This window comes from Xyrauchen texanus, chromosome 37, assembly GCF_025860055.1.
Source record: "Xyrauchen texanus isolate HMW12.3.18 chromosome 37, RBS_HiC_50CHRs, whole genome shotgun sequence".
Classification (NCBI taxonomy): Eukaryota; Metazoa; Chordata; class Actinopteri; order Cypriniformes; family Catostomidae; genus Xyrauchen; species Xyrauchen texanus.
Window position 1 is genome coordinate 8,190,054 of NC_068312.1, and position 27,292 is coordinate 8,217,345.

The 27,292-nt window shown below is 37.1% G+C and overlaps 2 protein-coding genes across 2 annotated transcripts; both read left to right on the forward strand.

Annotated features, from left to right (window-relative positions):
- The first annotated feature begins 3,092 nt into the window (after positions 1 to 3,092).
- LOC127631263 (neurotensin receptor type 1-like) lies at positions 3,093 to 11,473 on the forward strand. Its single transcript, XM_052109335.1, has 4 exons — positions 3,093 to 3,674; positions 6,199 to 6,373; positions 8,653 to 8,737; positions 11,194 to 11,473. The coding sequence occupies exons 1-4, from the start codon at positions 3,093 to 3,095 to the stop codon at positions 11,471 to 11,473; spliced, it is 1,122 nt and encodes a 373-aa protein (XP_051965295.1).
- A 2,056-nt stretch (positions 11,474 to 13,529) lies between these two features.
- On the forward strand, positions 13,530 to 26,981 carry LOC127631264 (double-strand-break repair protein rad21-like protein 1). Its single transcript, XM_052109337.1, has 13 exons — positions 13,530 to 13,673; positions 13,913 to 14,042; positions 14,161 to 14,260; positions 17,190 to 17,293; positions 17,388 to 17,492; positions 17,808 to 17,912; positions 18,807 to 18,932; positions 21,043 to 21,272; positions 21,403 to 21,499; positions 22,019 to 22,167; positions 25,684 to 25,794; positions 25,977 to 26,051; positions 26,793 to 26,981. The coding sequence occupies exons 1-13, from the start codon at positions 13,530 to 13,532 to the stop codon at positions 26,979 to 26,981; spliced, it is 1,665 nt and encodes a 554-aa protein (XP_051965297.1).
- Positions 26,982 to 27,292: the final 311 nt, after the last annotated feature.

Genomic DNA, 27,292 nt, shown 5'->3' on the forward strand with positions numbered 1-27,292 from the left:
CATCACTAAGAGGTATATGGATTCATTGTTTAAAGGCTGAGTGGGGGTAAAAATTCTGATTCTGGACTTCTGTCATGGCTATTGCTATAAGGTTCTGAGACAGCAAATAGACAAACAATGGTTATTTGTCAGCAGGGTTATAGAGAATATGCCTAATCAAGTTATGTAAGTAGAATAGAGTGGTTGTTTAAATGCAGACAAGGAGAAACTATCTTAGGCAAGCCCTAAAGTAGAGTAACACCAGTGGTGTTAAATCATTTAACCCCATTCAGGAACGTGAAAGCACATTGATTCAAATCTCAAAGAAACTCTTTTACATCATCAGCAGCACATGGTTTGTCTAGTTTGTCAGAGGTTTCACAGTCTGGTTTAGTGCCAGAGGTTCTGACCTCATTTAGTGAATTGTAAAATCCCCATGCAAAAGAACCATATGACACATGCATACATCAGGATGCCCTACATCCCTAGATCGACTCATTTGAACAGAAACTGTTTAATCTATATTTTATTTTAACCTATAATTATATTTAAAATATTACCATTAAATACCATTATTATCTCTTGTGAACTTTAACATATAAAGGGGGAGACTGAAGGGCTGTTTGCCACACTTTTTATTTTAGTTCATATTTCTCAGTGTAGGAATTCTTATTATTATTATTTTTTGTATATCAGTTTCTGTATGGACACACAAAAAAGCTACTAAAAGCTAATAAACATTGGATATTGACCAGGAAAAAAAGATACCGTTCATTTAACACATGTTGACATGCAGTGGGTTATGTTGTCATAATATTTGGAGAACTTAAAGTTCATAATGAAAATGAAAAACTGTTTTTGATTTACATACGTGTATTTAAAATGCAGGCTATTACAGGATAATGTAATAATGTAAAAGTAAAATAATTGTAAAATGTAAAATTAATGAAACAGCAAAAATGGAAAGGTAGCACATGAAAATATCAAACCAATTATTGTTATTATTATTATTATTATTTATTTTTATTTATTTTTTGTCAAAAAGGCAAATGTTGGCAAACATGTGACAACTTACCCTGACCTCAAAATCAGAGAAACCAAGATTTTTTTTTGTCTGTCTCAAAACCTTACTGAGATATTGCTCTTGTGACAACTTAATTTGTCATTATAAGTAGAAGCCTACGAACTCGTTCTTCACACTTCGGCATGGACGAGTCATACTATAAAGACAGTGGTGCCAGAATCATGAACGTGTGCTCATCATTTCCACATTGTGAAGGGGGAATTAATCAGTGGTGAATGTCAAGTAATTTCACCAAGGGCATAGCAGCCATGGGGGATGTGGGGGACACGTCAACTGCACTCTTTAAAGGGCACCTATTATGGAATTTTGAAAATTACCTTTCATGTAGTGTGTAACATAGATTTAAGTGAACAAAAACATCCTGCAAAGTTTTATATATGAAAGTTCACCGTAAAAAAAGTTATTGTCTCTCAAAAGTAGGAGTCAACTCTGAGTCAATGTAATGAATCGTTTTTCCAACGAGTCATTTTCCTTTTCATCGTGACGTCAAGACGAAAAATTATCAAATTGGCCGCGCCCACTCATTGCGCGCGCAGACACCAGGGAAAACTTGAAAACATCATGTCGACAACAAGACGCTGTGTTCTGAAGTGCATATCAAAAGCGACCTTTTTTTCACTGCCCAGGGACGAGCATGTGAAGGATCAGTGGCTAGAGTTTATATTTACAACTATACCACACAAGTATAGCCCGAACCTTGTGCTGTGTTCAGCCTCATTTTAATGACGATTGCTTTATGAACATGAATGCTTTCAAGTGTGGATTCATGAGCGGTTGATACTGAAGGAAGGTTCAGTACCAAGTTTATTTGGATCAGCTTCCTCCTCCGAATCACAACCTGTAAGTATTATTAATAATTGTTGCTTTTATGTGTTTTTTAGCATGCTTAATAAGTATTTGTGTGTGTTGTGTAAGTTACGCTCAGCGCAGCTTCTAGGTCTCCAATGTCAATTTTTTTGAAATATGTGAAATGTTTGTCGATGTTATTGGAGTTGTCATAAAGAATAGAGCAATAACTTGTAGTAATGCAGTGCTTTACCAATATGTTTATGCGTTGGGCTAACGCAAACAATAACTGATTGGGTGTTTACCACCGAACTTTGGGCTATGATCGCTAACATAAATCAACTCAAATTCCTTCTCTGATTTTGATTTTTTTACTACAAAGCGGTGATGGGCGTTCAGTTTCCGACAAACTCTGCACAGAGTATACCAATCACAACTGACTGGGTCATCTGACCAATCATGGCAGATTAGCGTCACGCAAAGGAGGGGTTTGGAAAAATGAGTCGTTGAACGAATCATTTGGGAGTCGGTGAGCAAATCAGGTAAACATAAATACATATTATAAGACAACAAAGGTGTTTTTTGTCATTGCATGCATGTAAAACTGTTGTTGGGGACTCCCATAACAATATTAGGAACATTTTAAATGCCATAATAGGTGCCCTTTAAATTCGGTCCCCCACACTTTTCCAAGCTAAACCCATAACGAGTCCAAATGGAGGATTTTTCTACTGTATTCTTTGTGTTTTGTTACTTTGGGCACATTGAGTAACCAACCAGCCAATCACAGGTGAGTTTCATGAGCCGAAACAACCCTTGCGTAATAGGCCGTCAGACAGTCTAATCAATGCAGCTCTGTTTATTTCTACAAAGTTGCTTTCAACAATGCTCATTTATCCAATTGGCATAATTGATATTGATTAAATAATTGATTAAAGGACCAGCTTGTGCTCAGTCTTTTATTGTCATGTGTGAAACAGAAGCAAGTGCTCCACAAGATGCCCTTGAATTTGGCAGCTAATTTGTTAAATCTTGCACTTAATTTGCAATACTTGAATATTTAAAATACTACAAATACTACTAGTATACAATACATATATATTAATATAATACTTATAGCATACTTGTATAACCAATTAATATATACTGTATTATACCCCCCCCCCACCCCCCACACATACACTAAAAAATTACTGCTACGCCCCTGAATATCACTTTTTGAAGAGTAATACTTTAATGCACAATGGCGCAGCGTGTGCTGCTGAACAACTCCCAGCTGGTCGACGATTTGGATGTGAACACAGATATTTATTCCAAAGTGCTCATAACGGTGATTTACGCAGTGCTCTTTGGCGTTGGTTTAATCGGCAATTCCATGACCCTGTACATATCTCTCCAGAGGAGATCCGTTCAACATCTCCAAGGCACCGTCCATTATCACCTGGCTAGTCTCGCGGTCTCCGACCTCCTCATCCTAGTCTTGTGCATGCCTGTGGAGCTGTACAACTTCATTTGGATTCATCACCCTTGGGCTTTCGGTGAGGTCGCGTGCAGGAGCTATTACTTTCTACGGGACGGCTGCTCGTACGCGACGGCGTTGAACATAGTGAGTCTGAGCGTGGAGCGCTACATGGCGCTGTGCCACCCGTTAAAAGCCAAGAGCAGGATGTCGCGCGGGCGCACCAGGAGACTCGTCTGCGCGCTCTGGGTCGCGTCGCTCGCCCTCGCCTCTCCAATGCTTCTGACCATGGGACTAATTCACGTGGGGAAAGAGAGGATCTGCACCACCGTGGCTTCCACCAACACTGCCAAAGCTGTTCTACAGGTGGGCATTATGCAGATTAACTCTAATTGGATTCCATGCTAGTTTATTTCATTAAAGAGTTCGTGCAAAGTAATGTTTTCTGTCTCAGGTGATGCTTTAGATGGCACTCAGGAAAAAGTGCTGAAAAATTTAAATAATACCAGGGCAGGTTGTCACATTTGGAAGTTGTCACAAACAAAGGCAATATTTCAGTAACTGTAAGGTTTTGAATGTTGGTGTCACCTACAATTAAAGATCCACCATATAAAAATACAATTTAAAAGGGTTGCATCAGTTTTGTGGTCTGCGGTGCAATATTAAGGGAAGCGGTTAATGCATTCCTCGATGGCTTGCATGTTTGTGTTGCAGATGAGAAGCATATTTATTGTTAGATTATCATTACATTTGCCCAGATAAAAAAAAAAGTATTGGATGAAGAGGCCTGGCATTGTTTTACCCTGCTGTCCGCAGCCCAATCCGACCCACCAGTTGAGAAACACTGGTTTAATCCATGTCTTCAAAAGTAATACAAGCAATTTGGGTGAAAAACAAAGCAGAAATGTAGATTTTTGGATTCACCAAAAATCTTTGCCCAGCTCTCCTATCCAAGATCATGAGAGAAGCTCGTTCATATGTCCTCGTGCCTGACATATGCACGTTCACATTTCTTCATGTGTCAAGTGCAAGGAAGCATGAAGAGCTTCTCTGTATGTGCTCTCACTGAAGCAGAGTAATGCAAAGTATAACAAAACAAACCCTCTACTGTAAAGCTGTTAAGAAGACAAAAATGAGCTACCACGTTACAGCCAAATCTCAATGATTTTACAGTGAAGAAAATAAGTATTTGAACACCCTGCTATTTTGCAAGTTCTCCCACTTAGAAATCATGGAGGGGTCTGAAATTGTCATCGTAGGTGCATGTCCACTGTGAGAGACATAATCTAAAAAAAAAAATCCAGAAATCACAATGTATGATTTTTTAACTATTTATTTGTATGATACAGCTGCAAATAAGTATTTGAACACCTGAGAAAATCAATGTTAATATTTGGTACAGTAGCCTTTGTTTGCAATTACAGAGGTCAAACGTTTCCTGTAGTTTTTCACCAGGTTTGCACACACTGCAGGAGGGATTTTGGCCCACTCCTCCACACAGATCTTCTCTAGATCAGTCAGGTTTCTGGGCTGTCGCTGAGAAACACGGAGTTTGAGCTCCCTCCAAAGATTCTCTATTGGGTTTAGGTCTGGAGACTGGCTAGGCCACGCCAGAACCTTGATATGCTTCTTACAGAGCCACTCGTTGGTTATCCTGGCTGTGTGCTTCGGGTCATTGTCATGTTGGAAGCCCCAGCCTCGACCCATCTTCAATGCTCTAACTGAGGGAAGGAGGTTGTTCCCCAAAATCTTGCAATACATGGCCCCGGTCATCCTCTCCTTAATACAGTGCAGTCGCCCTGTTCCATGTGCAGAAAAACACCCCTAAAGCATGATGCTACCACCCCCATGCTTCACAGTAGGGATGGTGTTCTTGGGATGGTACTCATCATTCTTCTTCCTCCAAACACGGTTAGTGGAATTATGACCAAAAAGTTCTATTTTGGTCTCATCTGACCACATAACTTTCTCCCATGACTCCTCTGGATCATCCAAATGGTCATTGGCAAACTTAAGACGGGCCTTGACATGTGCTGGTTTAAGCAGGGGAACCTTCCGTGCCATGCATGATTTCAAACCATGACGTCTTAGTGTATTACCAACAGTAACCTTGGAAACGGTGGTCACAGCTCTTTTCAGGTCATTGACCAGCTCCTCCCGTGTAGTTCTGGGCTTATTTCTCACCTTTCTTAGGATCATTGAGACCCCACAAGGTGAGATCTTGCATGGAGCCCCAGTCCGAGGGAGATTGACAGTCATGTTTAGCTTCTTCCATTTTCTAATGATTGCTCCAACAGTGGACCTTTTTTCACCAAGCTGCTTGGCAATTTCCCGTAGCCCTTTCCAGCCTTGTGGAGGTGTACAATTTTGTCTCTAGTGTCTTTGGACAGCTCTTTGGTCTTGGCCATGTTAGTAGTTGGATTCTTACTGATTGTATGGGGTGGACAGGTGTCTTTATGCAGCTAACGACCTCAAACAGGTGCATCTAATTTAGGATAATAAATGGAGTGGAGGTGGACATTTTAAAGGCAGACTAACAGGTCTTTGAGGGTCAGAATTCTAGCTGATAGACAGGTGTTCAAATACTTATTTGCAGCTGTATCATACAAATAAATAGTTAAAAAATCCTATATTGTGATTTCTGGATTTTTTTTTTTAGATTATGTCTCTCACAGTGGACATGCACCTACGATGACAATTTCAGACCCCTCCATGATTTCCAAGTGGGAGAACTTGCAAAATAGCAGGGTGTTCAAATACTTATTTTCCTCACTGTATTTAAATATTTTGGCTTTGCATCGAAGACACAATTCAGACAGCTGAATGCACACAATCACTGCACACACCACTTTCAGTGATCTTGCCAGTCACCAAGTCCTTTTCCTTTCAGGTAAATGCCCTTCTATCTTTTGTTGTGCCAGTGCTGGTGATCACAGTCATGAATGGTTTGATTGGACATCAACTCCAGCAAATGAGCCATCATGCATTGCACTGTTTAGCACCTTCAAATATCACAACAGATACAAACCGAGAACGCTCGCTACAACATGGGATCAAAGTCCTCCGTGAGTAAAAATAAAAAAGGCTTTTAGTATTGGCAGGATGACACTATTCATTGGAAATTCTATATTGGAACACACCAGAAACAAACTGGTAGACATTAAAGGAATAGTTCACCCAAAAATGGGAATTCTCTCATTTATTCACCCTTATGCCAGTTGTGTGACTTTCTTTCATCTGCTAAACACAAATTAAGATTTTTAGAAGAAGTTCTCAGCTCTTTTGGTCCATACAATGCAAGCGAATAGGTGCCAACATTTTGGTTTAAAATGTTTAGACTTTATGAAGAAATGTAAGCTTCATGTTTAAATATTTATTTTATTTTTTTAAAATAAGCCAAAAAAATTAACCAGTATAAACCGATCAGCCACAACATTAAAACCACCTGCCTAATATTGTGTAGGTCCCCGTCGTGCCACCAAAACAGCACACACAATTATACAGAGTGGTTATCTGAGTTACTGTAGACTTTGTCAGTTGGAACCAGTCTGTCCATTCTCTGTTGACCTCTCTCATCAACAAGGCATTTCCATCTGCAGATCTGCCGCTCACTGGATGTTTTTTGTTTTGTTTTTGGCACCATTCTGAGTCAATTATAGAGACCGTTGTGAGTGAAAATTCCAGGAGATCAGCAGTTACAGAAATACTAAAACCAGCCCATCTGGCACCAACAATCATGCTAAGGTCCAAATTACTTAATCACATTTTTCCCCATTTTTAATGGTTGATGTGAACATTAAATCATTAAAAGCTCCCTATTCATAGCTGCATGATTTATGCACTGCACTGCTGCCACACGATTGACTGATCAGTTAATTGCATGGCATGATTGTTGGTGTCAGATCGGCTGGTTTGAGTATTTCTGTAACTGCTGATCTCCTGGGATATTCACGCACAACAGTCTCTTCTGAGATGTGGGTTGGCGCTGTTTTGGTGGCACGAGGCAGGTGGTTTTAATGTTGTGGCTGATCGGTGTATATTCAATTAATAATAAATAATTAAAAATGCCACTGTGTATATTTATTTTATTTCAACTAATTTATTAGAATAACAGATCAAGCAAATTTACAGGAAAATAACACAAGCAAAACTAGTTTCAAAAAAGAAAACCTGGGGTTTAAATGTTTTTATAATATAAAATTATAATAATGAAATTCCTATATTAATTTCATATAATAATGAAAGTAACCCTGCGATTGGAACGCAGGGTTACTTTCACTTTCACATTCTTCTACTTGTGTTTTTGTTGAGTCACATTCTTCATGCATTCGCCCCCTATTGGGCAGAGAGAAGAATTTCTAGCAAATAATTAATTTAAATATTGATCTGTTTCTCATCCACACCAATAATATCACTTCTGAAGATGTGGATTAAAACACTGTAGTTATATGGATTACATTTATACTGACTTAATGTGATTTTTGGAGCATAAAAATTTTGGCACCCATTCACTTGCATTGTGTGTACCTACAGAGCTGAAATATTCCTCTAAAAATTTTCATTTGTGTTCTGCAGAAGAAAAAAAGTCATACACTTCTGGTGTAATGAAGACTCAGGTTGGTTGGGATCCACAGGCGTGGGTCAACGGCAGGAAAACAGGAATATCACAGGTAGGCTTAATCGTGGTCAGACAGGCAAATAATCAGGGCAGGCAGCAATGATCAATAGTAGAGAGGCAGGCGTAAACTCAGAAAAGGCAGGCGGCAGACAGACGTGAAAGGAGTAATCAGGCAACGGTCAAAACACAGACAATCAGTAATACTATAGGTAAACGCTCAGAAATGCAGCCGGAGCAAAACAAGACTTCGCAGTGAATGAACATGTAAACACGGTTTAAGTAGGGTGATAATAATGAGAGTCAGCTGGAGTGTAATCACGCAAGGTATGTGGGTTTATGGGAAATGTTGTCTCACAGTCAATACTCGGGTGAAACCGATCTCCGGTGGCCGGTTGAGGAGGCGCCTTCACCGGCGTTCGTGACATCTGGGATGGCATGAGGGTGAGTAAATGATGAGAGAATTATTTTTTTGGGAGTTAACTATTCCTTGGGTTTTGCTGGCTGATACAACAGTAATTTTGAACTTTATACTGATACCCATTAGTGTAGATGCAGCATCATGCAAAAGCAAAGTTTATGGTTACCCGGTAAAATTGTAGAAATGGGGGTTTATTTACAGAGAAAAAATTACTCAGTGCTCTTTCAGTGTTCTTATAATACATGTGAATAAATAACAATATGCTTGAAGACTAAGTTCACATACATATGGCTTTTTTCTGTTATCAGGTGGGGTGGTTTTTGCCTTTGTTTTATGTTGGTTTCCTTATCACTGCCGTCGACTGATGTATTGCTATGTAACAGAATGGACAAAGTGAGTTTTGCATTCCTCTTTTTTACACTAACACTATATATACATAGTGTTTCATACTATTCACTTCTAGAGATGGTTTTAGTGTCACTGCAGATACTTTAGTTACCTGTAGCTGTCAGATATTTCTAATAAATGTCTCAGAAGTGAATGTTGTCGAATGTGTTTTGAGGGGGGAAATGTAACTAAATTAATCTCTGAAAGTATCACACTGAATGTGAAGAAAATTCTCTTGTTAAATCCAAAGCTTCAAAAAGAAATTGAAATATCTAAATGCATCAGAATCTACCATGACAGACCTTAGCAGTCTCTCTTTTCTTTAAAAAAAACTGCGTAATGCAATTACGCGTAACTTCAGCAGCAAACTCATGGGGTCTTCACACTGGATTTTTTTTTTTTTACAGCGTTACAGCTATACTGAAAATAAAGTGATTTCTATGTTGAGAATTTCCTTTATTAATGATCATTGCTTATAAAATGGCTATCAGGAATGGACAATTGATAAGCATTACAAACATGATTGACATGAAATATTATTTACATGATGCTGGTGTCACCTAATGTAGTGTTTTATAATTATTGAATTTAGTGCCAACCAAGAAAATAAGCTCTGATCCTTACAAACACCATCATTTAAACTAGGTTTGTACATGAGGGGGCGGGGGAGGGTGACGAGCCACAACAAACAACAGGACTTTTTTTCACTCGGTTTGGATTGATCACTCATAAGAACGCTTTTCCTTTGTTAATTAATCAAAATAAAATGTAAGTTAAGGGTCATGTAGCACTTTGGTTCCCCACAATAAGTCTTGCGTCATCCACTGTATAAGTTCTGAAAATGACGACCGTACGGGCGGTCACGTGTATTTGTTTACATTTGGCGAGACACTCAGCTCTGTATGGGCGTTGCTGTTAAAGGGATTAATAATCCACCCAAATAAATTAATTCTCTCATCATTTACTAATTTTTACTCTCATTTCATCCCAGATGTGTATGACTTAATTTCTTCTGCAGACCACAAACAAACATTTTTAGAAGAATATTTCAGGTCCTCAATGTTGCCTTAATGTCCTTTTTGGAACTTCTGAGTTCTGGTCAACATTCACGTGCATTGTTTGGACCTACAGAGCTGAAATATTCTTTGAAATCTTTGTTGTGTTCTGCAGAAGAAAAAAGTTATACACGTCTGGGATGGCATGAGGGTAAATGAGAGAATTTTTGTGTGAAATTTCCTTTAAGCCTTTAGACCTGCTCTCTATGTAATAGTAAATAATATGCAGTTTTAATTTGCTTGTTTAAGACTATAACTTATAGCATAATGTAGTTTTAAGTGATAAAGCCATACTTCTGTCTAAGCTATATAATTAAAATAAAATTGATAAAAAAATTAATTTATTTTTGTTTTGTTTTATTTTAGTTCTGACAATAGTGTTTGCCTTTTTCTTTTTTTTTCCTACATGCTCTAATTCATATAAAAACACACTAGACTACAAATACTGTATATCCTTATTCTGTGCGATCTGTACTTTTGTGTGTGTCAAATTACATTAATTGTGTCCATCAACAGTGCACTGTCACTTTAATTGAGCAGAAGCAGTGCTCTGTCACATTCTGTATTTGATGAAGGACACACTTCTCAGCAAAACAATATATTTTTTAAGTATGCATGCGAGTAGTATGACTAGATTTCGGACATACTTCATCTGGGGTGTGAATGCTAACCTATTATAATGGACCCTGAAAAAAATATGGACTGCTGATGCCTTGCTCAAGCAACGTGAAAAGAGCCTAAGAGAGGCACTTACAATGGAAGTGAATGGGGCCAATTTTTGGAGGGGTTAAATGCAGAAATTGAAGCCTATAATTTTATAAAACCACTTACATTAATTATTTTTTTAAAGTGGTGTATGTTTAGCTGAAATAGTTGATGTTGCAGCAGATTACTAATTTACAGAGATAACAGGGCTTACAGTGTTACGTTGTCATGGCAATGAAGTTGTAAAATTGGATATAACTTTACACAGAAAAGGTTAGTATTAAAATCATGTTAACACACATATTTTTGAGTGAGTATTTTAACCTTTATGGATTGGCCCCATTCACTTCCATTGTAAGTGTCTCACTGTAATCCAGGTTTTTGCTTTTTATTTATTTATTTTTAAGAAAAGGAGAGATGAGTCAAAATGATTATATTATTATTATTAATATTATTATTTATATTTTGTAATTCACATTATTCAACAAATGCTCTTGATTGAGCTTAACTTGTATAGTAGCAATTTGACATAGGGATGCGTTTTAGGTCAAATTGATCCTAAAAATCAATTCCATGGGGCACATATTGCCCCTTAAAAAGTACATTTGATACACTAGAATTACATACTGGATTAGTATATTTGCTATGAATCCAATGTGAAATAAGATTATAAATAACCTTTGTTTTGTTTTCCCCCAACAGTGCTTTGTATGATTTCTACCATTACTTTTACATGTTGACAAATGTGCTCTTCTACATCAGTTCAGTGATTAATCCCATCCTTTATAACCTGGTCTCATCCAATTACCGCCAAGTATTTCTCTCCACGGTCACCTACATGTGCCAGACACACTACAAAAGGCAGAGGAGCAACCAGAGCAAGAGGAGTTTACAAGTACCACAACATCTTCATTCCTCCCTGGTCACATCCCGTACCAGCCGTCACACCCTTTGTTCCATGGTGGTCATGGAGACTACATAGTAATGTGATTCATTCTGAATAATCAGACTGTGGACTACAGATGTATATTTTGCCAGAATGGTGCAGCAAGGTTTTGTATAAGCTTTGATTTGCACCACTTTTCCAAATGTTGTGACTTAGCAAATGTACAGTGTACAGTATGTTAGGACAATGCTTTAAGGATTCTGAAGGATTAAATCTTGAATATCTTAAATCAAACATAAATGGTGTTAGGGTTTGGCTGGTTAACTAGTTTTTCAATTGCTGGGCATTCAAAGCAGCCTGTATTCTGATGAAATAAACATTTTTATAAGCAACAAAAATTTAATTATATTATATAGTAGATGTTTTACCAGTGACTAGGGTTGGCACTTTTTAAGTTTTAAAATAAGGGGAGAGGAGGTGATCATGGCCCCTAACCACATCCTCCACAGTTATAGCAATAAATGCATTGAATTAATAAAAATTGTATATCCTTTCTTAAATGCTAAAATGAGAACTTTCCTGACCCATTACTTATTAAAAAGAAATCATAATTTATATGTTAAAAATATATTTATTTTATTTTTTTCGATTTTTTTTTTTTTTTGTCTTCTTTATCTTCTTTATATATTTTGGATGGTTTTATACACATTTATTTTTAATTATTTTATTAGTTTATTTTTTTCCTTCACCTGTACTTGTCTTTATGATTATATTAATATATTGTTTGCCAGTTTTACCACCATTTGTGGACTTTTCAGACGGTCCCTTACCACACTCTCCACAGTATTATCACGTTTTAGCATGTGTGGACTTTTTAGATGGTCCCTTACCCACCGTAGGCAAATCGCTTCCCGGATTGATTCAATATAGAGCACGCATCATTTCATTTTATCTTTAAATACGGGACGATCCTGTAATTTACGTGGCAACCCTACTAGTGACTGATTTTGTGTTGTGGAATGCTTTAATTTATTCCATTGTACTGAATTATTACCATTTGTATGTACCACAGTATTCACTTTACTTCAATGTAATTAAAAGAATACTAAGCAAATGTATTCTTATTAAGCAAATGTGCATAGAGAAAATATGGTACAGCATATTTTTTATGCATGTAGCTTTTAGTGTTTTGTGTGATTATTTAGAATAAATATGACGATGTGCAAGTTCAAAGCCATGAAACTTCAGCAGATGTCACTGCAGTGCCAGTGTTTCTGCCTCACAGTAACATATTAATTAGTATGAATGGCACTTAAACAGAAGGATATAAACCTACAGTTTTAAAATAAATGACATAAAATCCCCAAAAGGACTATTCAAGGCGTGTGCATTAACTAAATTGTCTCGCGCTTTATTATTGGCATGCGCGTGCACGTCCATTTGTTTCATTCATTGTGTTAAACAAACAGTAAATAAAAAGACACAGGTAAGAGACACAATTAACTTAACGAAAACGTGTCAGATATAGCTTTAGCATTCGTAATGTGACCTACACCTTTTAAAATAAAACATGTATTTCCAAGGTTCCCAAGAGAACTCCACGTGAAGAGGGCGGGAAAATTTTGTCGCCCGGAACTGAGAGGAATAACGAAAACATCAGCAAATAATTGTATTGTAATGTACGGCAGATTATTTTACATGTACAATTTGTAAAAGTAAAAAGTTACTGAGGCGAAATGTTTTATTTTCTACATAAACTCAGATGTGGTTAATTGGTTAGTTTCGCTATACAAAGGCAAGTTCCTAGTTAGTTGCCTACATAGACAGCATTTTTGGGCGTCATAGGCGCTTCCTGGACGCCCAAAAAGTGAGGTGCCTATCTAGACTGACTTTTTCCACATATTACAGACATTTTAACGTTATGAACGCGTTTTAATGAGAAACCATGCTGTCTAGTTAGGTAGCTTGCTAAATTTTGAGACACTGTCATTAATATAAACAAATAAACGAACGACTTTAGTTTGGAGTGACAACCTAAAAAACAACATGTATGGCAGTGCTCGCTTGATAAAGTTCAATTAGTTATTCGTGTTCCACAGATTGACAACGTGTATCTTCTGCATCTTCACCCACTGAAGACACTCACATCACGATGTTTTATGCACAACTTTTCACCTCTAAACGAGGGACTCTAGCCAAAATCTGGCTCGCAGCCCATTGGGAGAAGAAAATTACCAAAGCACATGTGTTTGAATGTGATCTTGAGAACACCATCAAGGAAATATTATCCCCCCATGTAAGGTCAACCTGGTTAATCGATATTTTAATATTTTAACATTAAATCAGGTCACTGGTTAGTGCTGTCCTATAGCCATTAGCATTATTGTGTAAAACTGTTTGAAATTTTAATAAGAAATATTTGAGAGAGAGAGAGATTTATAAAAATCATGTGTATGCTGTATCTTTGTCCTACATGTATTCTTTTGTTTATTTTCTGTCCCTGTGTGTGATCCTCCTCCCATGATTCATTACCAGATTAAAATTGGTCTGCGAACTTCAGGTCACCTTCTTTTAGGTGTTGTCCGGATATACTCTAGGAAAACCAGATACCTTCTCACCGACTGCAGTGATGCATTGGTCAAAATTAAAGTGGCTTTCCGGCCAGGTGAACACAAAACTTTATACATGTTATCTCTGATGTTACATCTGACACTGAAATAGAAAAAAGTATTGGAAAAGCTCTGTGTCTGATATTTATTCTTTTTTTTTTTTTTTATCCACAGGACAGACGGATCTGCCTGAGGATGCTTTTGAGGCCACGTTTAAAGCTATCACTCTACAAGAGGACTTCACTGACTTCGACTCTCAGCTGCCTGATCTCAAGTAGGCCTTTTGGGTCTCATTCACTAAACCTGCTTAGGCACATATTTGTGCGCCGAATCCGTGCGGGAACATTTTCACTCAGAAATCATTAATTTATCCTAAATTTATAGAATTTATAGTGAAACCCCAATTCTGAAAAAGTTGGGACTGTAGGAAAAATGCTAATAATAACAAAAAGGACTAATTTGTACATTTTATTCACCCTGTGTTCTATTGAAAGCACTACTACAACTAATTTTTTACGTTTTACCTTGTGAATTTTATATATATATATATATATATATATATATATATATATATATATATATATATATATATACACACATGTATCAGTAGGCCTACTGTGCAAAAGTTTTAGGCACTTGTGAAAAATGTTGCATAGTGAGGATGTCTTAAAAAATAATGCCATAAATAGTTTTTATTTATCTCTTAATGTCACACAAAGTCCAGTAAACATAAAAAAGCTAAATCAATATTTGGTGTGACCACCTTTGCCATTAAAATAGCACCAATTCTCCTACATACACCTGGACACAGTATTTCTTGGTTGTTGGCAGATAGGATGTTCCAAGCTTCTTGGAGAATTTGCTACAGTTCTTCTATCTATTTAGTCTCAATTGCTTCTGTCTCTTTATGTAATCTCAGACTGACACAATGATCAGTGGGGGCCATGACATCTGTTGCAGGGCTCCCTGTTCTTCTATTCTATTCTTTTCTATTTGCAAAATGTAATGTTTGGGAGTCTAACATTTATATATCCTATGAACACACTAAAGCTGAAGATATAAATAACCATCTTAAGACAAATGCTTTTGTGAAACATCTTATATGCCTAAGAATTTTGCACAGTGCTGTATATATATATATATATATATATATATATATATATATATATATATATATTTTTTTTAAATATACACTCATTTCAATTTGGATAATTGCAACATGCTCCAAAAAAGTGTTGACAGTTTACCATCGTTTAACATCACCATTTCTTCTAATAACACACATTAACATTTTGGGCACTGAAGACACAAGTTTGTGAAGTTTAAAAAGCATAATTTACTCCATTCATCCATTATGCAGGTCTTCAGCAGCACAATTGCATGGAGCTTTCATTGCGGCAATGTGTGCTTCATAATGCACCACACATTCTCAATTGGAGACAGGTCAGCACTGCAGGCTGTCAAATCTAGCACCCGCACTCTCTGCTAACGCAGCCATGCACTTGTAATCCGAGCAGTATGTGGCAGTCCTGCTGGAAAATGCAAAGACATCTCTGGAAAAGACGGCATCTGGTTGGCAACATATGGCAACAAAATGTTTTGCATATCTTGATTTGCAAGTTACCTATGCCATGGGCACAGACACTAGATTTTGGACCAGATGCTGATAGCAGCTTGTGTGGTCCTTTTTCTCTTTGGCCCGGAGAAAACAACAGCTGTTTTTTCCAAAAACTCTTTGAAATGTGGACTCATCGGTCCACAAGACACAATTCCACTGTTCTACATTCCATCTCAGATGAGACCGAGCCCAGAGAAGTCGACGGTGCTTCTGGACAGTGTTGATGAATGCCTTCTGCTTTTAATTAAAACCTTAATTGCATTTTTTTATACAGCTGCGAATGGTGATGACAGATAAAGGTTTACCGAAGTATTACTTAGCCCATGTCATGATATAGTACACTACAGCACACAGGGTACCCACGTGTCCTGGAAAACCTTGGAATTTTGTGGTGCAGTTTTCCAGTCATGGAAAATTAGAAAAATACCTAAATGTCCTGTAAAAATAATTAAGTTTGATTGTGTTTATAAAAAGGTTTTTATAATTGGGACTCGGGATAGGAGTCAAATACACAAATTTGTGTTGCTTTGTCACCAACAAAATAGTTTAAGTATTGATATTGTACAAAATATGATTTTTTCATTCCAACATTGCTGTTGTGTTAACCACAAAAACGTGTGAGTTATAAACTTTAGACAATGACGACGGTAGGACCACTGATTTTTTTTTATTATTAATTCACACCCTGAGTTGGTAGCATGGTGATTCGGCCTTCACACCTCGGGATGTGAATTAATTTTCGATAATTTAACGATCGGTGTCTGCTTATACCAGAGTTACCTCATGTAGGATGCAGAAAACATGGACAGAATCTCTGAATCTAGTCATAAAAAGGACATTAGTTATAAAACACAGAATGTTATGGAATATGACATATTTGGATGAAAACGAATGATTGAATGCATCAAATTGAAATTGTTATATTCTTGCTCCCCATCCCCTTGCAATTTAAGGACCTTCTGAGCTGAGATGTTTTTCTTTTTTTCTTCAAATGTGTTCTGGTGTTGACAGAAAGTCATACACATCTGGGATATCATGAGGGTGAGTAAATGATGAGAGAATGTTCTTTTTTGGATGAACTAACCCTTTAAGCATGGTCCAAAACTTTGTGCTTCCCTGATTACCAGCCAACTGTCTTCCCTAACCCAGGTGCTCAATTTATCCCTAAATACATGAAATAATGCCACCAAGTGGACAATTTAAATCATTACACAGTAGACATAATAAATGTCTCCTACAGCAAATGTGATGTTTCAGTTGGTTTTGACTTATATGTAAGGTTGTGTGGAGATCGTTTGGGTGTGTTTTATACAAATGACTAGCTGCAGACATGCTCCCTGCTTTAGAATAATAAGGATTCATCAACATTAGAGCTAGGATAAGAACAAATTTATGCATATATGCAGCAGTAAAAAATTGTAAACAAATTGTTCACTCTTATTAGTGAATGAGACCCATTGTTTTTTCAACAACTCTCAATAACAGCACTTGAAAACCCCCAATCCCCCACACACACACACACACACACACATACACATATAGTGTTTTGTCATGACTTATTTGTCAAGTTATGTCTTTCATCCAGCACCATTGATGTGGTAGACCACTTCTCTTTGAATCAGTGTCGCACAGAAGATATCACTCTAAAAGAGAACCTTGGGAACAGCTTTCTCACCTTGGATGGCATAGGTAATTGCTTTTAAGTATGAACAGAACCAGGTTTTTACATCAACTGTACCAAAATATGGAAGTCTGCATTTATGTTTTTTTATACCTTTTACAGGAGAAGAAACCCAGTCTTATGAGGGACTGTTTGATCAGAGTTTACAAACTTTCAGTGTCCATGGCGACTGCTTTGGTGATGAGGAAATGGCTGTTGACCTCATTGGTACAGTTATGCATCCTACTCTCTCATGAGCTCAGGGGGCATTTACACTGGATATATCTACACAATAGATCCTTTTAGGTCATTACTGAAATTATTAGCGTGCATATGTAATGTTTAAGCTCGAGTGAGCTCCATTTACATATTCTTTAATAATTTCTTGTATACCGGTGTGCTGGTATACTAGTGTACGTATATGTGTATCTGATAAGTCAAATAATTATTTATTTAAACCGCTAACATGCAATGGATAAGGTCTTAATAACCATCAATCTAATGTTGAGTCTATTTTTGTTTTCTTTTCCTTCTTTTTCCAAGATTTTATAGCAAATGATAGTAAGGATACTCTGGTGACAGATTTCAATGAGAACACTCCCAATGAATTACCAGCTACACCTCCACCAACCGCTGTCAGTTTAGTAGGTAATGGTGTTAAATTTTTAGTTACAAACTCATTACAAATAAGTCAACAGCCATGTTTTGGAGTCAATGGAATTTATGTTTTATTTTAGATTTAATTCACATTAGTAGTTCAATTGAAAAAGTGTACAGAACATTTCCCAGTGTGGTTTCAGTCAGAAAAATACACTAAATGTGTGAGCTCACTCTCACACATTTAGATTTTTTGATTTTACAGAATCAAAAATATCCTTAAAATCAAACTACATTCAAATCAAAATGTATGAATACTACCAAGAACTGCATTAGCACAACAATTTTTTACAAAATTATTAACATGACAGATTGAATAGGAAAATGAAAATTTGTGTATGCATATACAACTGCAGTTGTTTATTCTCTTTGTGCATGGTTTTCTAGCATGAGTGCATGTCACATAATCTGTTCATGTAGGCATCTACATAATTTGGTTAGCAACTAGCAGGTGGAAGATTCATTTTCCTAGTTATCGTAGAATTTGATTGGATGAGTGAATCAACTTGTTTCTAGTGCACTAAAATGTCTTAAATTCTATTCTATCAAAGCTGACACAGCCAGTTCACAGTGGGTACTGCCAATTTAATTCATTTTAAAAAAGAAAGCTAAATTATTATGGTTAAAAAAATAAAAACAATGAGTCCGTTTCAGCATTTAATAATGGAAATACATTTAGCTGTGTATTTTAATAAGCTTCTCTTTATACAAGCAGTATGATTATAAAAAGATTATAAACGTGTAAATGATTGGTATCTGATTGATATTGGATATGTGGATTGATTCACATTAACCCTCTTACTATTACCCCATCTATCTATAATGTTTTAAGATTTGCCCTATCTTTGAAACATGAATATTTATCATTGTGTCATTCTCTCAAAGAGCCAGAGACTGTGATACCAGACCTTTCCTGTTCAGACACACATATGAACAGTCCAACCTTCACTGAGACCACTTTTCTGGTGAATGCAGAGGAAGGCTTCGCTCTTGCACCTGTTGCTGCCACACGTGAGTGTTAACTGCACTGGAGAAGAATATTAGCAGTAATTTTCACTTTTGTTTCAAATCAGTGCATCTGTGATATTTAACTGCTGGACTTTTAATGCCATGAAGCCACATGATGGCACTGTTCACTTAAGATTTTGTCAAATTCTATACTAACCCTCAAAAATGGCATACTACCATTTAAATATGACCGATCTTAAAAATTTCAGACCTATATCTAAACTGCCTTTTTTATAAAAATTCTTGGAGAAAATTGTCTTTAATCAGCTTTCCCTATTTGTCTCAGGTAACAATATTTTAGATAAATTTCAATCAGGTTTTAGATCGCAACATAGCACTGAGTCTGCGCTTGTCAAGGTGTCGAATATTTGTTGCTCACTCTGGATTCCGGTAAATCTGCACTTCTAATGTTACTTGATCTCAGTGCTGCATTTGATTCAGTTGACCACGCTATCCTTCTTCAACGTTTAAGGGATGAGGTTGGCATCAAGGGCACTGTCTTAGATTGGTTTACATCATACCTCTCAGATAGGACTGTGAGGGTTACAATTGGAAATTCGTCCTCTTCTTCTGCATTGTTCACTTTTGGGGTACCCCAGGGGTCCCTCTTGGGACCCATTCTATTTTCTCTGTATATGCTCCCTTTGGGTTCTATCAAGAAGAAATATAATATTTCATATCATTGCTATGCCGATGATACTCAGCTATATATTCCTCTTAGTTCTGATTACTCTTGCTCTGTGCTTCTAAAATGCTTTGAGGACATTAAATGCTGGACTCCAAAAAACTTTCTCCAATTAAATGAGAGCAAATTTGAGGTTGTTGTGTTTGGTCTCCCTGGTGCTGTCTCTGATATCACTAGGAACCTAGACACACTGTCTTCAAATGTTCATCCTTTTGCAAAAAACCTAGGTGTGATTTTTGACTCCGAGCTAATTTTGGAACACAGATAAATGCTGTGGTGAGGAGTAGCTTTTTTCAATTATGGCAAATAGCCAAATTAAAACCTCTGCTCTCATTTAAGGATCTGGAGACAGTTATCCATGCCTTCATCTCATCTAGACTTGACTATTCAAATGCACTCTATATGGGGCTAAATCACTCATCTCTGTATCGCCTGCAGTTGGTCCAAAATGCAGCTGCTAGGTTGCTTACTGGTGCTAAGAAGAGGGAACATATTTCACCGGTTTTAGCATCTCTCCACTGGTTACTGGTGCATTATAGGATCCATTTTAAGATCTTGATATTTGTTTATAAAGCCTTAAATGGTGTGGCCCCTTCTTATCTGTCAGAACTTCTGAGCTATCAACAAACCCCTAGAAGCCTCAGATCTTCTGACAAATTTCTCCTGCAAATACCTCACTCTCGCATAAAGTTTAAAGGGAATCGTGCTTTTTCTGTTACTTTGCCCTAGACTATGGAACAGTATACCTCTGGACGTTAGGTCTGCCCCTTCCATTCCTGTTTTTAAATCATGCCTGAAGACGTATCTGTATTCCTTGGCTTTTTACATGAATGTTTATTGTAGACTATATGGGTAATTTCTTGTTTTGTTTTATTTTTCAAATTAGTACTTTATTCCTCTGTGACCTGGTATTATTTCATTTGCATATGTACACTTTGGTATACACTAGTGTTCTTAAATGTACTATATAAATAAATTGACCTTGACCTTGACCTACCATACAATGCATTAAACACAATACTCCCAATACTGCATTGGCCTTCTATTTCCAGAGTGACAAATGAATCAGAGGCATTATCAACTGTGATTTTTAACATATCTTTCCTGAACAGTTTATTGATTGGCCTGCCAAAAGTTAAAGCATTTTTACACAAAATTGGTAATATTTACAAAATGATTAAGTGTCGCTTACTGTATTAAACATGTAATGTGGTGAGGACTGGTGACAATGATGTAGCATGCTACATTTTAAACATTTATCTGTGCATACTCCGTACTGTTTCACATATATATAAAAAAAGAAAACAGTTGGCAGTATACAGTATATTATGTAGTACAGTAGTCATCAGCATTACACAGTATTCCATACCAAAGACAGCCGTGGTCATATTCTTCTGCTGCCAATGAGAAGTTGTTTGCATATCACAGCAACTTCAACTAGGAAAAGAGGGAAGAGGAAGCGCAAGCTGCTGGTTGATCGGTCAAAGCAACTTACTAATGATGACATCAGGGACCAACTGGCTGACTATTCTGACCTTTTGATCTCATTGGAGATAGCCCCGCCCACACGGCAGCTCATGGAGTGGAAGGAAAACGGTGGGGTCAGGCAACTGCTGTCTCATTTCGAACTTCAACCCTTACACTCCGACTTAAAGCAGGTATTGCGCAGCCACTTCAGTCAGCTTCTGAAATAGCTGCAGAGCTCAGCTGAAGTTAACAGCTATCATTAGACTGTCAGTGTGCAATTACAGCAGTGCATCATGGGAAAGCATCCTCTGTTTCCTCTAGCTGTTCCCTTGTGACTCATCACCTAGGAGAAAGAGGTTGGTTGGAGGAGTGAGAGAGCAGACTGACCCCGAAGAGATGAGAGAGCAAAGCAGAGAGGGTAAGATAGATTCACAAAATAGCAGCCAATCAAAATCTGTTTTCATCTATTGACCCTCATGTTGCCTGAAACTTTTTGTTTTCACTTGGAACACAAAAGTGAGTTATTTAGCTAAATGTTCACATACCTCTATTCCATACAACAAGAGGATGTCAACCCCAACAAGCTCCAAAAAGTATTAAATGTACCATAAAAGTACTCCTTACGACTTATGCATTATATTCCAAGACTTCTGTAGCATACATTTCGATAGAAAAAAAAACTCCCTAATGTTGAGCCCTGATTGTGAATTTGCCATAAGAGCTAGAACAGAAGGTTTCCAGGGAATTTGAGATTTTCTACAATGACTTTAAATTCAGACTGGACATTCTGCAAAAATTATATGTGTTCTAACATGAAAATCTAACATGTTTGGAACTTGTTTGGAGAATGAATAAATAAAAAGATTTTAAAGTGCTTCCCTTGTGCTAATGCTGTAATCTGATTGGTGTGGGTTGTATGATGTGTCTGTACATCTAGCAGACAGAGAGAACACTGCTCAGACAGTGTTGGATGACTGGAGTTTACTGGAGGTGTCTGTGGCTCCAGATAAAGCAGCAGATGCAAACACCTCTGTAGAACCATCTATCACTCATACACAACCTCCACCTCCCTGGAACACCACCAGTGTAAGAACTACATCTACACTTAGGAAGAGTCCACCCAAAAATGATAATTCTCTTATCATTTACTCACTCTTATGCCATCTCAAACTTGAATAACTTTCTTTCTTCTGCAGAACACAAACAAATATATTTTAATGGAGATATGATGTGTTTATTTCTGTACAATACAAGTCAATGGGGTCCAGAGCTTTCAAGCTCCAAAAAAGACAATGGCAGCGTAAAGGTAATCCATACAATTTCAGTTGTTTAATTAATAACTTCTGAAGTGATACCGTAATTTTTGGGTGGGTACAGACCAAAATGAAACTCTTCCTTCACTTTAAATCTTGCCATCTGCAGTTTTCTTTGATTTAAAAACGATCAATTTAAAGCCTGACGGCCCATGCACTGATATCTGAAATGTATGATGGCTGGGGAAGAGTCATTCATTTTTATGAATAAAGATATACCTGATTTGAAAAAGTTAGTTTTAGGGGAAGGGTGTGCTATAGTTAATCCGACCAATCAGGTAGTGATTTCCTGAGGAACATTAATTAATTATCCAATCAGATATAATATAATATAAATGACTATTTCGCTGCCAACCTACATTTCGGAACTCCACGCTCTGCACATGCATCAAACACAAGGAAGTGTAATTGAGCTTCAATCTTGATTGTGTGAAGGAGACTGTGTATGGCAAGATTTATAGTGAAAAAGGAGTTACATTTTGGTCTGTTTCTCACCCACAACTGATCGTATGGCTTCAGAAGACATTCAATCACTCGATTCGTATGGATTAGCTTTATGTTGCCTTAACTTCCTTTTTGGAGCTGGAAAGTTTTGGATCTCACTGAATTGCATTGTATGGATATAAACACATCAAATCAAATTATCTTTGTTTGTATTACGCATAGGAAAGTAAGTCATACGAGTTTGAGATGGCATAAGGGAAGAGTAAATGAGAGAATTTTTCCTAACGTTTTTGGTTGAGCTTTTCCTTTAATGAGAATGAACAGAACTGACACATGACCTTTATGTTGTGATTTCTAAGTTTTATTTTCTCAAAACACCTTAATAGAACACTCATTTTATATCAGGCCTTTTAATTATATAACTTTATCTGGTCAAAAGTTTGGAATAATGTACAGATTTTGCTCTTATGGAAAGAAATTGGTACTTTTATTCACCAAAGTGGCATTCAGCTGATCACAATGTATAGTCAGGACATTAATAACATGAAAAATTGCTATTACAATTTGAAATACATTTCTGAAGTTCTTAAACTACTTAAAACTACTCACGTGCAGCAATGACAGCTTTGCAGATCCTTGGTATTCTAGCTGTCAATTTGTCCAGATACTCAGGTGACATTTCACCCCACACTTCCTGTAGCACTTGCCATAGATGTGGCTGTCTTACGTGCACCTTATAGTCAAGATGACCCAACAAAATCTCAATGGGTTTAAGATCCATAACAATCTTTTCCAATTATCTGTTGTCCTCTGTGTTGTTGAACTCTGTGTTTCTTTTCCCACTCTAACCCTCTGTTTCAAAAGTGGCTTTTTCTTTGGAATTCTTCCCATAAGGCCTGCACCCCTGAGTCTTCTCTTTACTGTTGTACATGAAACTGGAGTTGAGCGGGTAGAATTCAATGAAGCTGTCAGCTGAGGACATGTGAGGCTTCTATTTCTCAAACCAGAGCCTCTGATGGACTTATCCTCTTGTTTAGTTGCACATCTGGCCTTCCACATCACTTTCTGTCCTTGTTAGAGCCAGTTGTTGTTTGTCTTTGAAGACTGTAGTGTTTCACCTTTGTATGAAATCTTCAGTTTTTTGGCATTTTCAAGCATTGTATAGCCTTCATTCCTCAAAACAATTATTGACTGACGAGTTTCTTTTTTTTACCATTTATGACCTAATATGTGACTTAATAACTTAAGCCAGTCTATTGCATACTGTTGCAACTCAAAATTAAAGACAATGTTAAGATTCATTTAACAAACCAATTAGCTTTCGACTGTGTTTGATGTAATGGCAAGTGATTTTCTAGTACCAAATCAGCAATTTAGCATGATCACTCAAGGATAAGGTGTTGGAGTGATGGCTGCTGAAAATGGGGTCTGTCTAGATTTTACCAAAAATAACTTTTTTCAAATAATGATGGTGCGGTTTTTTACATCAGTAATGTCCTGACTATACTTTGTGATTAGTTGAATGCCACTTTGGTGAATTAAAGTACCAATTTCCTACTGAAACAGCAAAATCTGTACATTATTCCAAACTTTTGGCCTCCAGTGTACATTTGTAATTTCAGCCGTGTTTAAGTCACTTGAAAATTTGTATGGTCCTAAAGGTGTAGGTCATAGGCATCATCATTAGGGATGGTCGATTGGTTGTCCAAAAGAGGTGAACTGCTGTAGTTATTTAGATTTATTTATTTGTATTTATTTTAGGTTTAATAGTCAAGAAGTGTTAACAATGTAAAGATTAAAGGGTTAGTTCACCTAAAAATTCAAATGCTCACATCATTTACCGATTGGATCACATCAGAAGATATTGATTAAACCACTGGAGTCGGATGGGTTACTTTGTTGATGCCTTTATTTGATATTTGGACCTTCAGAGTTCTGGCCACCATTCACTTGCTTTGTATGAACCAACAGAGCTAAAATATTCTTCTAACAATCTTCATTTGTGTGTTCTGCAAAAGAAAGAAAATCTTACACATATGGCATGGCTTGAGGACGAGTGAATGATAAGAGAATTTCCTTTTTTGGGTGAATTATCCCTTTATAGTAGTTTTAATTATTCATAATCATATTTGCTATTATGATATTATGTTACTTATTAAAACATATTCATAATTTGTTGTTTACATTATGTGTTTTGAAAGCACCACACGCAGGACTAAAACCATTTCAGAAGATCTGTTGTATGGGGGAATTTCAGCATAGTGCAACATTTGTCTCTAAATTGATCCCATTTAAAGCAATGCTGCTACATCCATCAAAACACCACATTTGTAACACATTCACCACCTACAGCAATACATTTCAAAACAATCACTATCAAACTTCGAATTGTCTGCTGTGAGCAATGTTCCTGTTATTCTGCAAAACCTGTTTTTTTGTGTTAAGACTATCATAATTAAGCACAGTCTGATTTATTTTGCTTATTTGTTGAAAATCTTGTTTGTCACTCTATTAAAGTACCATGATTTAATGTCCTTATATTTCTAATAAACACCTCTGATTGACATCAGGGGGACATGACTCTAAACCTAAATATACAAGGCTTCCTTACGAACTAGATAGTCGTTCAGACAACCCACCAACTGGTCAAGTTTGAAAATGTATAGTTTTGCACAAACCAAATATCTTGACACATCCCTAGTTTGGAGCGACGTGATGTTGACAGAAAATAATTTTTGTGTAAACTATCCCTTGAAACATCAAGATGTCATTAGACTTTACTAAGTTTAAGTTCCTCTCTGTTATTCATTTATTTTTTTAAATGTTTTCCCCTCTGCCATAGGAGGAGACTGGGTTGGAGGTGTCATATCCAGAGCCTCACTCTGAGGACTCCATGCTGGTGCACCCATCTGCAGGGATGAGGGAAACTCCAGTGGTGACAAAAAGGAAGACACAGGTAGTGCTACACACTCAGCCCTTTAACCAATTTTCTGAGGGTTAAGCAACTCTTTTCATTGATCATTTGCTGAAAAAGAGAAAACAATGATTCCAATTTTTCAGATTTTATTTGTACCCTATTAATGGCCATTGCCTTGAGGCAGTCATCACCCATCCCCTTCCATCCCTGTGTCTCTGCAGTCTGTTCTGGATAGTCAGGATGTGGAGGACAAGAGAATGACCAGTCGAGCACACAAACTCCTCCAGGCCCTGAAAGTAAGAAGTAATGAAGCGCCTGTCTCCAGTGTTGATGCTAATCAGGACTGGCATGTAGAGCAGCTGTGAATAGGGAATTAAGAACGAGAGGTTAAGAGAGAGGAAAATTAAATATGTGGGTGCAGATCAGAACAGCAGATAAAGGGCACAAGCCCCATCAACACATCACACACAGTCTCATTCATCTGCCTCTGTGCTTACATTAGGAATTGCATGATTATTCATTTTTTATAAGTCATCCAGAAATGTTGTTGACTAGTTGGCAGATCAATGTTTTCCTTATATAAATGAGTGGTGCCATGCTCATCTGAGATGGTACCTCAGATGAGCAGGCCCCTAAACAGTACATAAAAACAAAACAAACTGTGATTCATTGCTTTTCATGTCTGTCAGATGTCTGGATATGTGAGACCACACAATGGGTCTACGATTACATGCATATATGCCAAGTGTGGGAGAACTAAGATTAGTATTGGAAGGGTACTTTAGATTGATTATAAAATATAAACTATGCTGTCTTTATCAATTTATTATAAATGTACATATCACAGGTATATCTAATAACAAAAATAACACAAATTCCTGAAAGTCATTGCATAATTTGCAGACTAAATAAGGAAAGAAATATACATGTTAGATGGATACTTTCAAGAGTTGCAGTGCCTAGAGCTGTTTGTTGTGTGTGCTGCAAGTGCATGTACTCATATATGCATTAACTCTTCCTTCATTTGTTACTATCAGAGCCAAGACATCTCGGCCAGTGCCACGTACAGTCTTAACGCCATGTGTGAGGGAAGCACTCGTTCCTACGCAGCAGCTGTATTCTTCTGCCTGCTGGTGTTAAGGAAACAAGAAGCCCTCGACCTGCACCAGAGCACTCCCTACAGTGACATCATCGCCACACCTGGGCCTCTCTTCCACTCATTTTAGGACAGGCCATCTCTAAATGACCTAAATGACTAACAGAGGGAAAACCTTTTGCGAAGTTTACAATGGCTCATTACAAGAGCTGTTTGTTTGGTTTTTTTTGCATGTTCTTGGTTAAAAGCACAGTGCTGCCCTGTCTTGATAGATTTCTGGTGAAATTTAGACTATTTTTGTGACCAGTCGCCTGCTAGAAATGATGAACTGGATCAGAAGTCGTAATTTTGTCACCTGAGATATTTTTAGCCATCTGCAAAGTTGAATTGGCATGAATTGAAACCCAAGTTACAGTTTGCATTGTAATTTGAAATAGTTAA

Bases quoted from the DNA above. Each gene is read 5' to 3' on its own strand.
- LOC127631263 (XM_052109335.1), top strand. From the start codon at position 3,093: ATGGCGCAGCGTGTGCTGCTGAACAACTCCCAGCTGGTCGACGATTTG. The intron at 3,675-6,198 runs GTGGGCATTATG...TTTTCCTTTCAG, and splicing joins CTGCCAAAGCTGTTCTACAG to GTAAATGCCCTTCTATCTTT. The intron at 6,374-8,652 runs GTGAGTAAAAAT...TTCTGTTATCAG, and splicing joins ACATGGGATCAAAGTCCTCC to GTGGGGTGGTTTTTGCCTTT.
- LOC127631264 (XM_052109337.1), top strand. From the start codon at position 13,530: ATGTTTTATGCACAACTTTTCACCTCTAAACGAGGGACTCTAGCCAAA. The intron at 13,674-13,912 runs GTAAGGTCAACC...ATTCATTACCAG, and splicing joins AGGAAATATTATCCCCCCAT to ATTAAAATTGGTCTGCGAAC. The intron at 25,795-25,976 runs GTAGTGCTACAC...GTGTCTCTGCAG, and splicing joins TGACAAAAAGGAAGACACAG to TCTGTTCTGGATAGTCAGGA.